At 44.1% G+C, this 17291-nt stretch overlaps 2 protein-coding genes across 12 annotated transcripts in view; one reads left to right on the top strand and one right to left on the bottom strand.

Moving 5' to 3' along the window:
• Window positions 1-17291, bottom strand: part of SCYL1 (SCY1 like pseudokinase 1) — a 1795032-nt gene that overhangs the window by 813405 nt on the left and 964336 nt on the right. The window lies entirely within an intron of this gene.
• Window positions 1-17291, top strand: part of LOC146798268 (uncharacterized) — a 63600-nt gene that overhangs the window by 12514 nt on the left and 33795 nt on the right. For 3 of the 6 annotated variants that reach the window (XM_085625554.1, XM_085625551.1, XM_085625550.1), the window contains exons 2-3: window positions 8573-8779; window positions 11356-11427. In XM_085625554.1, the coding sequence (XP_085481680.1) occupies window positions 8573-8779; window positions 11356-11427 (279 nt within the window). Of the gene's footprint in view, window positions 1-8572; window positions 8780-11355; window positions 11428-15716; window positions 15783-17291 lie in introns of all 6 variants that reach the window. The other 3 variants (XM_085625552.1, XM_085625553.1, XR_014968656.1) reach the window with 2 other exon arrangements.

Here is a 17291-nt window from a genome sequence, read left to right on the forward strand (position 1 = left end):
CGTGAGACTTTCTGGACAGGGTGTGGGCTTGCATTACCAAATGACCCCAGCACCTGCTCAGAGTTACCCAGCCCACCCACCTTGGGGGGGGGGGGGGCTATAAATACTGGTGCTGTTCACTGTGCTGGCCTCACAGCACTTGTTGGATTATCCCACAGGGTGTCTGCTGTTTTTATTGACTATGTACCTGGGTGTGTGCTGGGCGGCATCCACCCAAGGCTCAACTGATCGGGGGCCTTGGTGCCTCAGGGGACTACAGGGTACTTCGGCGCCGGGATTTGGGGGGTGCCTTCTGTTGGGGTGTGGCCAGATCCTAGTGTGCCGTCAGAACTGCTGCTGGATGCCGTAGCACGGGGTGACAGGTCGTAGGCCGAGAACCTGGCCCTGCGCATGCCCTTTGTGGGGAGCTAGATCAAGGTGTGGCAGTGCTCCAGTGATCCTACACCCTGTGCAACAGCCTATTGGAACTGGGACATCTACTAGTAGGCAGGTAGCACATTGTATTATCTGCAGACTTCAGCTACACCTCAGATGTCATGCCCTGCTCCTCCGCTGGAGGCATACACTGCAGCGACTCTGACCATGGGAAAAACACAATGCTAAGCAGTCAAAGCTTGCGTTCGAGAACCAACGCCTCACACGTCAGACAGACAAAGACACCGCCGGACCATCCCGAAAACGATCCTCAACAAGAGATCGATCTTTAAGACATCCTCATTGATGTCAAGTTTGAGGGCCAATGATGCCAAACTATCTACTCACTAGCTAACTGGAGCATGTTAAACAGTGCGTTGATAAACACTGAGTCAACGGTGATCATTAGGATGGAGAACTTTGTCGAGGCAATGCTTAGGGGCCTATCCTAATCTTGGGGCGGTATCCCGCCCCATAATTGCCTGCCTTCTGAATTACAGAGATTGCAGTGTGGTCGTGCGGTTGGCCCGTGAGCGTGGTTTCATCCAATATCAGGGCAGTAACACTTCCTTCTATCCAGACTTCACACTAGCTGTGCAGACGGCCCACCACTAGTTCCTCCCTATGAAGGAGATTCTCCAGAAGGCTGAAATACCCTATGCCCTATTATACTCAGCCAAACTAAGAATCTCCTTTGAGGACAAACCACACTTCTTCCCAGACGCGGAGGCAGCCCTGAAGTTTGAGAAACATGCCACCAAGGGAGAGATGTTCCCCTCCGAGGTCTCAGCGTGTTCCCGGTGGAGGCCCACCACAGCAACAATGACTGTACACTGGCTGCTGCAGGATTATCTGTTCTCAGACACTCTGCCCTGGTCCCATTTCCCACAGATGTTCCTCAAGCTTGCCACCGGGACTGCTGGGTGCCTAGCCAATGTTTTATTCTGATATGTATAGCCTTTCCTGTGCAAGCTGCACCACTACATGCACTGAAACTGGGTGGCCTTTGTAGCCATCCATTTGGTTACCCATCCGCCTTAGTAGGGTTGTGTGCCCGGTTATTCCACACCCCCAGGGATAATTCCCAATTTTGATGGCAAACCTACAGGGACTTGTTGGGCATGCCTCAACTGAGTTTGGGGCTGGAGTGGGAAGGGGGTGGTATGGGTTGTTTAACTTGTTGACCTGAGTTTCTCATGTTGGCTTTTTCTTTTCAGGTTTCAGCCACAATGCACGACTCTTTTCACCCCTACTTGCACATTACATGACCCTCCAAGTATAGTATCTATGACCCTAAGGTAACCACCACAACATGCATGACTTGGAACAAACATGGCCTTACTGAGCACAGAAAAACATGTCTAGTGCACGCTTACCTTAAGAGACACAAAACAGATATTTGCTTTCTACGAGAGCCAGCGCTACTGCCCCAGGCTGTGTGCCTGTTGGTGTGGGGAAGTCTACTCCTCATTTTATGCAAACTACACCAGAGGAGGTGCGATACTGTTGCGCAGGCGGCTTCTTTGTGGTTATCTCACTCCCTCATTGATAAGGATGGCCGCTACATCACACTGGCAGGTACACTTCACAACCAGTGCTTTTAACTGCTGTATACGGTCCAAACACAGATGACCCGAGATCTTTGCTGAGGTCTGGAGACTGATGTCTAGCCATTAAGGTAGTTATACGTGGTGTCTGTATTGCCTAGCAATCGGGAGTCCTTAAAGCAATTTGGGGGACGTTATCCAGACTAGAAAAAGACATCCGATTTCTAGAAATGGAGTACTATCACTCTAAAGACGTCACTACAATAGCCAGTATCCGAGACAAAATATTGGAAAACCAGGAGGAGGCCACCTTTGAGAATCACTATCTACATAGAGAAGCTCCAACATGCCAGTTTGGCGGGGGGACTGCCCGGTCAAGACCCTTGCTCTGTAAACCACATGCCTCTCCAGCAGAACTTTAAAACAGACTCACAACTCGTTTTCTCCCTATCGGAGCTATTGCTCGTCATGTCCTCTTTCTAAAAACAACTATATCAAGTCACCTCGATCCTTGGTGTAGCTGAGCTCACAGCATATTTCAACACTATACAATTGCTATGGTTGAACCAGGCCCAACGCACACATTTTAATTCGCCCATTACTACTGAAGAAATTGAGCAGGTTATTAGGAGCCTGCCTGGTGACAAAGCTCGTGGGCTTGATGGCTTGAACGCTGCCTTCTACAAGGAGTTTGCCCCCCTATCGGCTTCCTACTTGCTGGCGATATACCAGGACTCCAGGCTCTCTCCGCCTCACTAAGAGGGGCGGCCATTGTAAGGCTTCTAAAACAGGTCAAGCCGGCTGAACACTGCAACTCCTTGAGGCCTCTCTCACTAGTAAACGTCGATAACAAGATCTATGACAAGGTGCTCGGTAATTGCCTGCTATCTCTTTTGCCATTAATCGTGAGACTGGACCAATCCGGCTTCATTCCTGGACACTCCACATCGCATAATCTCCGCACCATCTTTATGGTAATGCATCTCCACGACCCCCAGCTCACAGTAATTGCTGCCTTTTTTGGATGCAACAAAGGCGTTCAATTCTCTGGAATGGGCATTTCTCTTCATTCTGCTAACATGTCTTGGCTTAAGCCAGCAATCCATCAAACAGATTTCGCTCCTATACACTTCCTTCACTTGCGCCTGAACGGATATACCTCAGATCCTTTCCTAATCACCAGAGGCATGCAACAGGTCTGTCCACTGTAGCCGCTACTGTTCACCATCGCTGTGGAGCCCCTGGCGGCAAGCCACGCGAACAGGGGTATTGGATTCCATTCAGGCAATCACTGGCTCCTCGCCCCCCTGCACCCCCATGGTTGGCTCGCTGGGTTATGTGAAAGAAACATCCACACCTCACTGCCAACTTACAGCCATGGTGCTTCTACTAGCCAAATGCAGTGTGGCCATGCACTTGGGCAGGAAACCAGCCCCTACCATTAAAGCATGGCTGACAGATGTGTCATACTATCGGGAGCAAATAACTAATTCCTGGGAGCTCATGGCGATATGATTTCATCCTAAAGACATACGGGAGCACTTCACCTCTTTACTTTGTCAGAGGGACTCTGCTTTACCAGTGGCATGAGGTGTGGGTGGGGAAGACAATGGATAGGTACAATGGATAGGTTGGCTAGTCGCCAATCATTCGGATAATCTCAGCAAGATGTGGGTATACTGCTGGCATGTTGTCCTCAGTGATTATGGGAAGTTTCTAACTAGATGTCTGCTGCCTCTTTTTCTTCTGTGCCAGATCGCTACCTAATTGTGCTCCGGCTGCCTTTGTAATAATGCTTTACGGTTCGCACATACCATTGGGGTTCTTAAACGTGCAACGAAGATTGTTCAGTACTGTGCACTATGAGGCTATTTTTCCATACAGCATGGCTGTTGATGTTGTATTGTTTGTTATTGAAAAATGCCAATAAAAACAATTTAAAAAATGCAATGATGGTAATTACGAAGAAGCTATACATCTTTGAGTTATTGATGGATGCTTGTCAGATTAATATCAGACGATGAATGCTGAGAAACTCTTAGTCTGGAGCAAGTGTTAACGGCTGCCAGGGATGAAGTGTGTGCCGATAGACGAGATGCTAACATGGAGGCCGGAAGTGTCCAGAATGAATCAGGCATGAGTGTGAAAAGTACGCCAAAGACTGAAAGACACAAGGTGATGTCTACACGCAAAAAGAAGTTACGTTTTAGATGTGGGTTTTCGTTTCCACATGAAGGTAAATGTCCTGCCATTGGACAGATATGTAAAGCGTATGAAAAATTAAGAAAATGAAGGTGCAAGCATCCATCCATGTGCTTCAAGGTACAACATCAAGTGCTTGTCTATTCAGTTTCAGCACTGCTGCTGATATGAAACTGATTTCTGTAAACTACAACATGAATGCTCATCACAAAATAGTAAGTTAATGCCCTTCATTATTTCATGGTTTAGGAAAGCTTAATACTATGAAAGTAAAGCTGTATATTAATGAGGATGTCTGTTGTGTTGTTCAAAGACACAGAAATTGCTTTCCAGTTACAAGACTTTGTTGAAAGCGAACTTGAATTGTTACTTAAGCATGATATCATTGAGCGATCTACTTGTCCCATGCCATGGGTTTTTCCCATAGTGGTAGTGCCCATAAAAGACAGTGAAGGAGCTGTATGCATATGCGTTAATATTCGTTAGACAAACAAGGCAGGTGAACGAGAGCGACAGTCAGGTCTACACACTGATGACATGATAACGCACTTAAATTGTGCAAAAGTCTTCTCTCGCCTTGATTTGATCAAAGATTATAATCAGTTGGAACTCGAAGAAAACTGCATGTACATAACAACCTTTGCTACATATGTTGGTCTGTTTCGGTACAAAAGACTATGTATTGGGGTGTCATCAGCATCAGAACTTTTCCAAAACATCATTCGACATATCATACAGCCTGTCATTAATTCGTTTAACTATAGCAATGATATAGTATTGTTCAGAGCTAAACAAAAAGAACACGATAAAGGTTTCACACAAGTAACTAATTTACTTGCGGATGCAGGTTTAACTTTGATTCAGATTAAAATCAGTTCCCCAAGACAAAGTTAAAATTCTTTGGCCCTATCTTTTCTGATGGGGGTATGGCACCCAATCCTGCTAATGTATAAGCGCTGACAAATGCTGATCCTCCCACAAGATGTTTCTATGGTGCGTTCATTTCTTGGCATGGCCAGCTACTGTTCTAGATATATACGAGACTTTGCCAATGTAAATGATCCATTGAGAGAGTTGACAAAAAAGAATGCTTCATTTCATTGGTTACATGAATGTGAGATGTTCTAAGAAAATGAAACAAGCCATTGAGAATGCTACTGAAATGGCATATTTCAATCCAAAGCTTCATACAGAGGTTGTTAAAGATACTAGCCCAGTTGGGTTACATGCCATCCTTGCACAGCAGACATCCGAATACTTGAAGGCATATTGTGGCATATGCAAGGAGGAGTTTGTCCAAAACAGAACATGCTTATTCACAACCTAAAAAAGAAAGTTTGGCTATGGTATGGGCTTGTGAACATTTCTGTGTGTTCTTGTACGTAAAGCATTTCATACTGGTGACTGATCATCAAGCTTGATTAATTATATTCAGAACTCCAAAGGCCAAGATAACTTCTCTCAACGAACTATGGGGACGACTACAAAAGTACAATTATAACATTGTGCATTGTCCAGGGTAGGATCAGAACCCTGCTAACTACTTTTCCAGAATGCCTACACAACATCATGGTACTAAATGCAACACAGCTGAAGCCTATATCAATTTCACTGTAAAATCAAACACAACAGTTGAATTTTCGTTAGCCCAGATTATCACTGCCACGAGCAATGATAATGACATGCTAAAGTTGAAACATATAATCGCACATCAGTCATGGAACAAACACCCTCGACCTCTCACCAGTGATGATGAATATCAAGAATACAAAAAATGTTAAAGATGAACTGTCCATAACTCAGGAAGGAGTTAAATTGCGAGGGTTAAGAATCTTGATTCCGGAGAGTCTGAGGCAAAGATGATTGAAGTGGCCTACGAAGGACATTGTGGAATCACTGCCACAAAAGAAGCTCTCCGAAACAAAGTCTGGTTTCCATATCTCAATGAGCAGGTTGAGAAGGAATTAAATGCCTGTCATCTGTGCAACTGCCTTTCTACTAAAGTTTCTAAACACACCTTAAACATGTCAGAACTCCACCTAACAATGGACATCACCTGATGGGGTTTGTGGATGAATACTCACGATTTCCCTTAATGTAGGACCTCTCATTTACCACGCAAGACCGAGTCATTGAGAGGCAAGAGGGCATCTTTGTGACATGGGGTGTTCCAGCTGCGTTGAAATCAGACAATGGCCCGCCATTTAATAGTCGTGAGTTCAAAGACTTGTTAGAGTATCTTAATATAAAGCATCAGTAGAGCACACCTCTGTGGCTGCAGGCCAACGGACATATTAAGCGCTTTATGAGAACACCAAAAAAAAAAAAAAAAGCAGTCCAGCGTACCACTTTAAAAAAACTCATGTTAAAAACTGTGTTAAATTCTACCTTAAATGCTTATCGTTCAACACCTCACTCAACCATAGGTGAAAGTTCAGTGACGCTGATGTTCGGGAGAGCAATGACAACCAAGATACCTCAGTGGACCAATCAGAGAGAGAAAATCACGAATGCAACTCTCGAGAAGAACTCTGTTCTGAAACAAAAGATGAAAGCGCATGCTGACAAAAGAAGACATACGAAAAATACAGTCTTTAGGAGAAGAGATTGAATGCGCAAATGCAAGATGCGGAAAAGAATGTCTTATGCTACATTTGATGCAGAACCTTTTGAAGTGGTTTCTACCAAGGGACACATGGTGACTGCCCTGTGCCCTTGGAAGTCTATTACCATCGACTCTTCTCACTGTAAGCATTTACCTCCTTGTTCATCAGATCTACATATTGGAGAGACTGGTTCTGATGCACCAGTGACTGCTGTTGATTGGGTCGAACAATTAAAGAGCCAAAAGATTAATTGAAAAGATTTAATTGTATGTATGTATATAAATAAATAAATACATATATATATATATATATACACACACACACACATATATATATATATATATACACACACACACATATATATTTTTTCCACAACATAAGCCAGTAAAGCGTGCTCTCAGAAGACGTTGGAAGAAAATCGTATTTTCTCAGAATGTTTCGAAAGGTAAACTTTCTTGATCACACATTGAGCGTTGCGACGATGCGCATTACATAGACTTGGTACTTGGGCCAAAACATAAAGAAAGGACTACCTCGCTTGGGATGGGCTGGCATCCTCACAAATGTAGCGCCACTTTGGTATACACAGAAACTGGGCATGCTGTGCTACCAGCCCGGATTTGACAAGTGGGACCTTATAGGCATCTCGGCAGTAAAAGATAGGGTCAGGAAGGGGGCTATACTTCCATTTGAGGGCCTCCAGCAACAGTATCACCTGGCTCAGGGAGAAACGTATATATAGCTGCAAATTCGGCATGCCCTTTTCGTCCTTTACAGACATACCAGAATCTTCACCACTTTAGGACAGGCTGTTAGATGGGCCCTTAAATTCGAAAGCAATATCTCTCACATATAAGAAATTATGTAATAACCTCCTGGATACTTTTCCGAGACTCAGGGAGCAGTGGCAGGGTGATTTGGGATTGATTAGCGATGAGGATTAGCAGGAGGCCCTCATATCCCCTTGAGAGGCGGCCATTACACTTAAATTTATGCTGATCCAACTTAGGATACTGCACCGCTCATATATGACAGGACAGACCCTAGCAAAAATAGGTTCCAGAACTGACGACCTCTGCCTGCGGGGATGTGGCCAACAGACCACATTTTACCACACTCTCTGGAGCTGCCCAAAGATTCGTATCTTATCGGAGGAGGCCTCGGAGCACATGCAGACGGCCTTACATAAGGAGATTGTATTAACTCCACAACTGGGATTGCTGAATATTTGGGAGGCAACCGACCTCACGGAAGTGGAAAAGCAATTCACGACGCTAGGATACACATTAGTTAAACGGGACACAACGAGAGGGGGGGAGTATTCACACCGCGCGTCCACACATGGGCGAAAGAGCTTGACAGATGTATGCTGGCGGAAACAGAAGTCTTCTTAGCAAGGGGGTGCCCTAAAAATGGGACCGGAAATGGTCGCACTGGAATAAATATCGAGGTGATCCTGTGGTGTCCCCAACGGTGGAATTGGAAATGCATTGACATACAGAAAGTGCAGATTTTCTGTTTACTGGTTGTCCAGATACTATATTTGTGTAAGTTGTAAAAAGTATACATGACTGTGATGTTAACCAATAAACACATTTAAACAAAAAAAAAAAAAGAAAGAAAGGTCTCTAAATGTAAATCACAGTTCACTGCACCACAACTATAGCGGCCATATTGGAATTGGCATGTACATACACGATCCAATGGGTAACATTACTCATAAACATAAGATACCATATTGGTACAACATTACTCAACAGTAATCATGCATTATTAAATTTGTTATAATGCTTATCCCAAAAGGACAGAAAAAGCAAACATACGGGGAAGATGACCCCCCCCACCGGCATCAACACCACGAGGGAGAGGACAACTAGGAAGAGGCAGGGGCGGAGCCAACAAAGAAGATGCAGACGCAAACAAAGTATCAAGAAAAGGAAAGGAAACAGAGCCCATGGGAACCAGGCGTGGGGGCTCAAAGAAGAAGCAACAATGATGGATAGCACTATGGTAAATAAAACCATTGTTAATCTCACCCATCACACATTGTCTTTTCTCGAAAAGAAAATCCTATGCTTAGGCCTGACATTCTGCCCCACCGAAATATTTAACTATTCTGCCACACGTATTGACGTGTTCAAGTTTGTTAGAAAGCTGAAACTCATTAAGTGGCACAGCCTTAAAGGGAGCACAACACCAGACGGTACCACATTAGCAATACCACCATCCCGTCGAATCTGATAGTAGGAGAGGCTAATATCCTCATGTCTATGCAGGAACTTGAATCTACCACAGAGGACACAATCCGGGAGAATGTCACTAGCACCCATGAGATTTTGGACATCACCACTGACACGGCAGCCTCTACCCTTTTAAACCACGATCAATTTTCTACACTAACTTACAGCACGGTAATATAGACACCTTCCACGATGTCGTGACCAAGGCCCTGCTTGAATGTAAGCATCAGAAAAGCCCCACAGGGGCTCCAGGACTTTCACTTTAACCATCAAACAGAAAAACATGATCTCTTCCTTGGCCAATGACAAGGAAATTGTGATCCAGACAGCAGACAAAGGAGGAAATATTGTGCTTCTGAGCAAGGAAATGTATATTGCAGAGGCACACAGACATTTTGAGAACAGTAGATTCTATTTCAGATGTAACGCCAAAACCTACAGTATCATCTCAACTTGGGGCAAACTATCCAATTGGCAACAACAATGTATCATTACCTGGGAAGAATATTTGTTTTTGAAAAAAGACTATCCGAAACTTCCCATAATGTATTTTCTACCCAAGGTACACAAGAACCCTGTAGCCCCACCCGGCAGGCCTATTGTATCATCCATAGGGAGTGTCTTCGAGAATATCTCAAAATATGTTGACCACTTTTTACAGAACTATGTCGTCACACTTCCATCTCATGTCAAGGCCACAAAAGACTTTTTAAGTAAAATAGAGGGCATTGCATGGGAAGAAGGATATGTGTTCATTACCTTGATGTCTCTTCCCTCTATACTATTATAGACCCCAACCAAGGCATTTGTGCATGTATACATTACTTAAACGAGAAACATATAATGTACCTTGCACACACTACTATGCTTATTGACATGATGTATCTGTGTCTCCAGAATAACATATTTATGTTTAATGGCGACCTGTACAAACAAGTCCCAGGGTCAGCTATGGGCACTTGCTTTGCCCCGAGCTTTGCCAACCTGTTCCTAGGCTTGTGGGATAAGGAGACACGAGAAGATGCAAGACTTGCCCCGGATTTTGAGAAGGTCGTATTATGGTTACGGTACATAGACAACCTTTTCGTGATATGGAAAGGGAGCACATCGGAAGCTAGTAACTTCATAACTAAACTGAACGAGAATACCTATAATATCGTACTCACGCACACTATGAGTAGGGAAGAGATAGAATTTCTAGATGTCAAAGTGAAGACAACACAAGGCACCCTACAAACGAGACTGTTCAGGAAGGACACAGCAGGGAATAGCCTCCTTCTTGCTCTCAGCAGCCACCCCGACACCCTCAAATGGAGTATTCCATATGGTAAGCTGCTGAGAGCAAGAAGAAATTGCAGCACTAATGAGACATATCTCAAAGAAGAGGAAGTCATGCTTTCTAGATTCAAAGCACGAGGGTATCCAGAGTGGGTACTCAATAGGACAGTGTCCAAGATGAGAACTATCACTAGAGAGATTACATCGAAACCTAAGAAAGCTATAGATAAAAAAAGAACCCCCGGAAACAAGAGTGATTCTCACATACAATAGAGACTCACATAAGGTACATACAATCTTAAATGAGAACTGGAATATCCTTAAAAGTGACAACGTAGTGGGCCCAACCATTAGCGACAGACCTAAAATTACATACCGTAAAGGTCGTAGTCTGAGAGACAGATTGATGCATGGGGACATTACAGAACCCCGTGAGCCAGGCACACACAACCTCAGGGGTTTTTACCCCTGCGGTCACTGTAAGGCATGCCGGTATAGTCACATGGTTAGGGAATTTAGTACACCTGGCCATAACAAAAACAAAACCGTAACTCAGTTTCTAACTTGTAGTACCACGCATGTCATCTATGTTCTGGAGTGCCCTTGTAGAAAAAGATATGTAGGGAGCACGAACCTGATGGCCAAGAAGAGGGTTCTCGAACATCTCAGGTTAATTACCAACAAAGACCCTCATTACCCGGTAGCATGGCATTTTGCGGGCTACCACATGTCCAACAGCTCACTTCTACGCTACTATGCCATAGAACAGGTACTAATGGGTCCAAGGGGTGGGAATAGAAAACTTAAATTGAGAAAAAAAGAATCCAAGTGGATCCTTGATCTCCAGACCAGGTGCCCAAGGGGATATAATCAGGACGAAGAATTAGCAACACACTTAATTGAGGAGTAGTTTGTTGCATGCATATCGTCTATTTGTAGTTCCCCCTGACTGAGCCCTCTATTCCTCCATGATGTTTATTGTATTGTTTTTAAATGTGCCCATGTGTACTGTACATGGCATATGCATATGCAATTTTAATCTGTTTTTTTCTTGTTCTTTCTTCACAGGAGGAAAGGAAGGGGCCCACCGAATATCTAAGGGCACTTCACGGGCCACCTACCCTTTTCTTCCCCTCCTCGGTGAGTGCACAATCTAATTGATAGATAAGACATTTTTCACTTAATTTCACTGTTACACATTATTGTTTACTACGTTATTGGTACTTTTGACCATCAGTAGCATTTTCTCTGCCACTTGGTGCTAGTATTGTTTCAGTGCACAGTCAACAATTAAGGCCACCATGCCCCTTATAGGGAACCAGATACCTCCGTAGTTCAGCATGCAGGCCCTCACATATTAATTGTATTTATGTATTTGATACGGTTGCGTTAGCCATCTGTCATTTATTCACATGACATGGTTTTAAATCGCACTGTATAGCCACACTGGCACCGCAATAGCCTCTTTATTTAAATTGCGCACTTGCATCGTAGGCTATGGATAGTGACAGTATATTTTGTTTCACTATAATTTGCGGGAGGACTGGTCTTCTCACTGTAGGAAAGAATATTATGCCTTATTGGCAATCCAGCTCATGCAGTGCAGTAAAGAATACTTATTTTTGCTTTTTCAGTCCTTTTAGTATAAGCGTTCTGCAAATTTAATAATACAGGATTACTGTTGAGTAATATTGTACCAGTATGGTATCATATGTTTATGAGTAATATTACCCATTGGATCGTGTATATACATGCCAATTCCAATATGGCCGCTATACTTGTGGTGCAGTGAAGTGTGATTTACATTTGGAGTCCTTTCTTTATGTTTCGGCCCAAGTACAAAGTCTATGTAATGCACCTCGTCACAACGCTCTAGTGAGAGCATGCTTTACTGGTCTATGTTGTGGAAAATTACTGCCGGTCTGAGCTCTACCGGCACATCACGCCACCAACTAATGGGCAGATTTCCCGGGAGGAGATTCTAATATTGTGGAGATATATATATATATATATATATCCTACTGGCGGTCACCAGTAGGTAGTTATAGTTAGGACCTAGTTTCCATAGGAAAAGCATTTTTTGGTGTCGTTTGACGAATCTTCGCGAAATTTTCAAACCTAGTGGGGCGCTCCAGTCAGCTCCTGTCTTGAAAGTTTCAGGGTGATTTGTCAAATAGGGGCCGAGAAAAAAGGGTGGTCCCAAAACACGTTTTCCCCATGTAATTTTCCATAGGAAACTTTAGACAAAGCTACAGCCCGAACTGCTGAACGGAATTCCACAAAATTTGGCAAAAAGGTAGCGCTTGGTTCAGAGAGCGACCTTATTTTAAATGGTGTAAATTAGTTCAGTAGTTCCTGAGAAATAAAAAAAAGAGAACTTTTGATATCTGGGCGGAGCCTAACCACACAAGCAGAGCTTGCCTCCGATTGGCTGCCAACACTTCAAACCAGGAAGTGTTCGCAGCCATCTTGTGCCTCAGACGGAGAGCATTTAATTTCGAATGACTCTCTTGCCTGTTCTAGTGTTTGATTCAGACAGGCAGCCCAGTGACGGGAACCTCTGAAGACATGTCCCCTAGAGGGGCTGCAGACCCTTCAGGGGTGTCAGCCTGATTAAGACGAGCCCTCTGCTTCCGCTCACAAGACAGGCCTTGTTCACCTCGGCCTGCGGAAGTGTCCGCTTCGTCCGCACAGAGTTTGCCTTTGTGTCCTCAGCACCTCTCACTCAGGGAAGAAAAGGCCCTAGGAGGCTCCTCGTACAGAAACGTTTGGAAAGGCGCTTTTTTCAGGCTTCAATAAAAGCCCGACAAATACACCTCGAAACGTTACCTCTTAAATCATCTTCTGAATGGAAGAGAAAGTTCAGTAAATGAAAGGTCACGCATTCCACTTGCAGCGTATGTCATTTGCATTGGGTCCAAATCTTACTCTCCCATATACAGCCATGTCAGTGGTCAGTGCTTTTCACTCGTTTGCTTCACATGGGAAGAGTGTGGCTCTGCAACCCACATGCAGATGTAGGACTTCACATGACAGATAACATCTTTTGTGACAACATTGTATTGTGGAGACGCTACATAGACGACATCCTGATCCTATGAAAAGGTGATAGTGAGACGTGTGACAGATTCTTTACATGGGTCAACTCTCTGGACCCATACTTAAAGTTCACTCGTTCTGTTTCATCCACAGAGATTCACTTCCTAGACCTGACCATAACCTTACAAGATGGTGGGTTATCAACCAAGACTTTTAAAAAACCAACAGATCGGAATAGCTTATTATTATATGGAAGCTATCATCCAAAAGCCTTAAGGGATAATCTTCCCTTTGGACAGTTCCTCCGTCTCCGCAGAAACTGCGAAAAAACCAGCGATTACAAAAAGGAAGCAGCTATTCTCAGTCACCAACTAAAGACTCGCGACTACCCCACATCTATTGTAAAAAGATCAAACAAACGAGCACTCAACAACAACCGAGAATCTCTGCTGGAACCTAAAATTAAACTCACCGATGAGTCACTGATATGCGTGACAACGTTCACACCAGAATCTAATACGATCCAGAAGATCATAAAAAAGAACTGGAAGATCCTGACTACGGGAAAAGTGGCTTTAACCCCTCCAAGATTTGCGAACAAACGCACTAGCAACCTACGCGACATCATAGTACATACTCGTCCTAAGATTGGAAAACAAACTAAACAAAGGACCCTGTGGGATATGGATCCCGTACGTGGACATTATCCCTGCGGACAATGCGGAGTGTGTGATCTTACCAAGACAACAAAAGAACTTACTCTTGAAGCAGGCAAAGTCTGGACTCAGAAAAATCATACTAACTGCAACACCAATAATTGCGTCTATTTAATTACTTGCCCCTGTAAATTAAGATACGTCGGCATGACAACACGCCCAGTAAAGACAAGAATTATGGAACACCGCAGCAACATACGGTGTGGAAGATCCACAACTAAACTGAGTACACACTACCTCACTCACCCGCATGGACACAATGATTTACACTGGACCGTGATTGAAAGTAACCCTCATGGTCTCAGGAAAAACTTTTTGAAACTGAACAGAGATGGATTTTTCGCTTATCCACACAAGAAAGGGGTCTTAACGACGAAATTCGATGGACAGAACTAATGTGATAATACACCTACTATACAGGGCTCTGTCAGTACCACACCTCCACTAACAAGACGGTGGTACAAGGCCTCTAATGGTATCAAACTACCCCTGTCTCTATATGTACATAGAACTAACATATATACAAACATGTTCATACCCCTTGGTTGTCATCACCAAACCATACCTTGTGTTGGTTACACATAAATTATGTTTTACACTAATTTACATTTCCGCCCTGGACAGTTATGTAACATTTCCTGGTTATACACCCCGTAACCTCTGTAAGGGATAGCACCATCTGGGCTCTACGCAGGTTTACTGATGACTATATAGTTACTAATAACGTCCAGTAACCTTTATCCTTATTAGGTTTACAAAATGCCAGTTTCAATATCCAGATCCGTGTAAATCGATAGTTTCTTTCCTGATATAACAGTCTACCAAGATATAACGTTGTTTTCCAACGTATGTATCTTCCTTGTACCACACCAACCAGCTCGTAATAGGGTTCGATATCCAAGGTCAGGCATCTCTCCTGGGACAAAATGGCGCCCTCCGTAGTCTCGCGAGACCACGCAATCAACCTTAGGTTAAATACAGGAAGTGAATCCGACACCGGTAATATTCAGGTGAGGAGCAGACACGTCCTGTTTTGGCCTGCCCCCCGCCAGCGTTTGGGTAAGTGTTCGACTACGCTCACTGTATGCAATATGTTCGCCACTGAGTCCCTACCGGAACTCTAGCCATGGGTGGATACGAGCACCACGCACTCGACTTATGGGCCTGTTCTGCCCACACTTGTTTGGCCGTAACACGCTACCCTTAAGGAGCTGGGCAACCACTGGTATTCACGAATTAGTAAATTATTATGCACTAATAGATGGAGGCTCACCACAATATAAAACACACCTCCTATCAACCTCGCGTATCGTGTCAGGGTTAATTGATAGAGATCGGATTTTGTCACGATCTAGATTATATATATTTTTTAACTTGTACGAGTGTGTGCCATTACATCCCACCGCGGCGGACCTTGTCATATTGTGTTATTCCACAGCCATGGATTTCCATGCTTATCACCATCATTTCTGGACACCAACCATTACCACAGTGTACTAGACTACTTAGCCCACAGCACTTCACATTATTCCCATTGTGAGGAGAGAGCCGATCGGCACCAAGTAGCATATTGACCACCCTGAGCAACACATCTCACGCTCTTAAAAGAGATAGAGTATTTCATTCACATGTTGTACAGCATGTTATTTTGCGATGCTTATATCTTTGCCACAGTGGGACCGTTCCAGTGGTCCGGTTGCTACTCCTTTACCTATGAAGCTCTGAACCCCTCACTCTGAGGTAAGACCGATATTCTGAAATTTGCTTGTGAAAATCTATTGATAAATTTTAAGGAGAATTGAGTCGTTTATCACTGCTTGAGATTATTTAGTTGTGTTTTATATGTACTAGTTATAATTTCTTTTATTGTCCTCTCTCTAACGAGTTCGTTATTTAGAGTGGAAATCATGGTCCTTTGAAGGAGATAATTGACACCTCAATATGACGTTTGGACCCTTAATTTTTGACTAAGCTACGAATGGGTGGCTTATGCTTGTCCTCTATATTTTTTTGTCTCCCTCTGTTTAGGCGGAGCCATTTATTCTGTACCATACTTAGGTTCAGCTTTACATGTGGTTGACCTCCAATACCCCGTTATAAGAAACTGAGATATATGTACTTATTATTGGTCCCACGGTCCTGAAGAAGTGTCGCTCGAACTGGAGCATCTGTGACACGAAACATGTTGACCCCTGTCAACTATAGGCTACCCTGATACCTAGAATCACCTGAGTAGCCTCCCTGGTTTTACCTAGTCCCAGCCCTACCTAACCTTATTAAAACTACTGAGGGGCCAGGGCCTATTTTAATCCTTTCGAATCCCCACATTCTTAGGAGCTATTACCCTCCACAATCATTTACATGGTCTTCACACAAAACGGCGTTCTCAGTTCAAAAGATCTCCGATAAAGATGCCACCAGGCCCGTCGGACATTGCAGCGCCGGTCCGACGAGGAGCACGCCCAATGATGAAGCATGACACCCTAACAGGTGTGTGAGGGCAACAAGATCTGAAATTGAACTTTCCCTTCTCAGATCAGATTAATCATTACTATCTTTTCCAAATTGGCCATTTAGAGGAACTGCTCTTACCTGTCTTTTCCGATGTAGGACTGTAGTCAAGGAACCTCGTTATTTAACCTGGACAGCGGCGATCTCGTGGCTTCAGCATGGTAAGGCGCTGCTCAGCAGAAGATGAGTGACAGTGGCGTAGCTGGGGGGTGAGGGGGCGGACCGCCCCAGGTGGCAGGAGTTTTGGGGGCGGCGCCCCCCCTGCTCTTACTTGCGGCCGCAAGAATCCGCATTAACACCCGACCCCTCTCTTCAATCAGGCCACCAGGGGCGGCATAAGGCCTAGCTATGCCGTTAAAGTGACTATAGTCCCGGTTCTGTGGAAGGACCATCTGTGCAGCTCAAACAGATCACTTCTCATGATCAGAAAGAACTACCAATTGTACTGTGTTTCAGCTTACCGGGTGTTTGAGCAGGACTACAACTCCCATAATCCAATTGGTTGTTAAATGAAAGACTGACTGGAACTGGAAAATAAACTTCCTGAAGACATGGTCTCAGCTGCTAACTGTTTCCGTTTTGTTTTCATGTCTCTCTGAAAGTCACACTAATGGTGTTATTTAAAGAGGAGTTGGGAAATTTAGGAATCATGGATTGACTATCTTTTCAAAACGCCATATGCACGCATTTGATTTTATTGGTTTCTCTGCTTGGATGTTACATTTTTGAGCGATCCTG

The sequence above is a fragment of the Triturus cristatus genome, chromosome 9 (assembly GCF_964204655.1).
Source record: "Triturus cristatus chromosome 9, aTriCri1.1, whole genome shotgun sequence".
Lineage (NCBI taxonomy): Eukaryota > Metazoa > Chordata > Amphibia > Caudata > Salamandridae > Triturus > Triturus cristatus.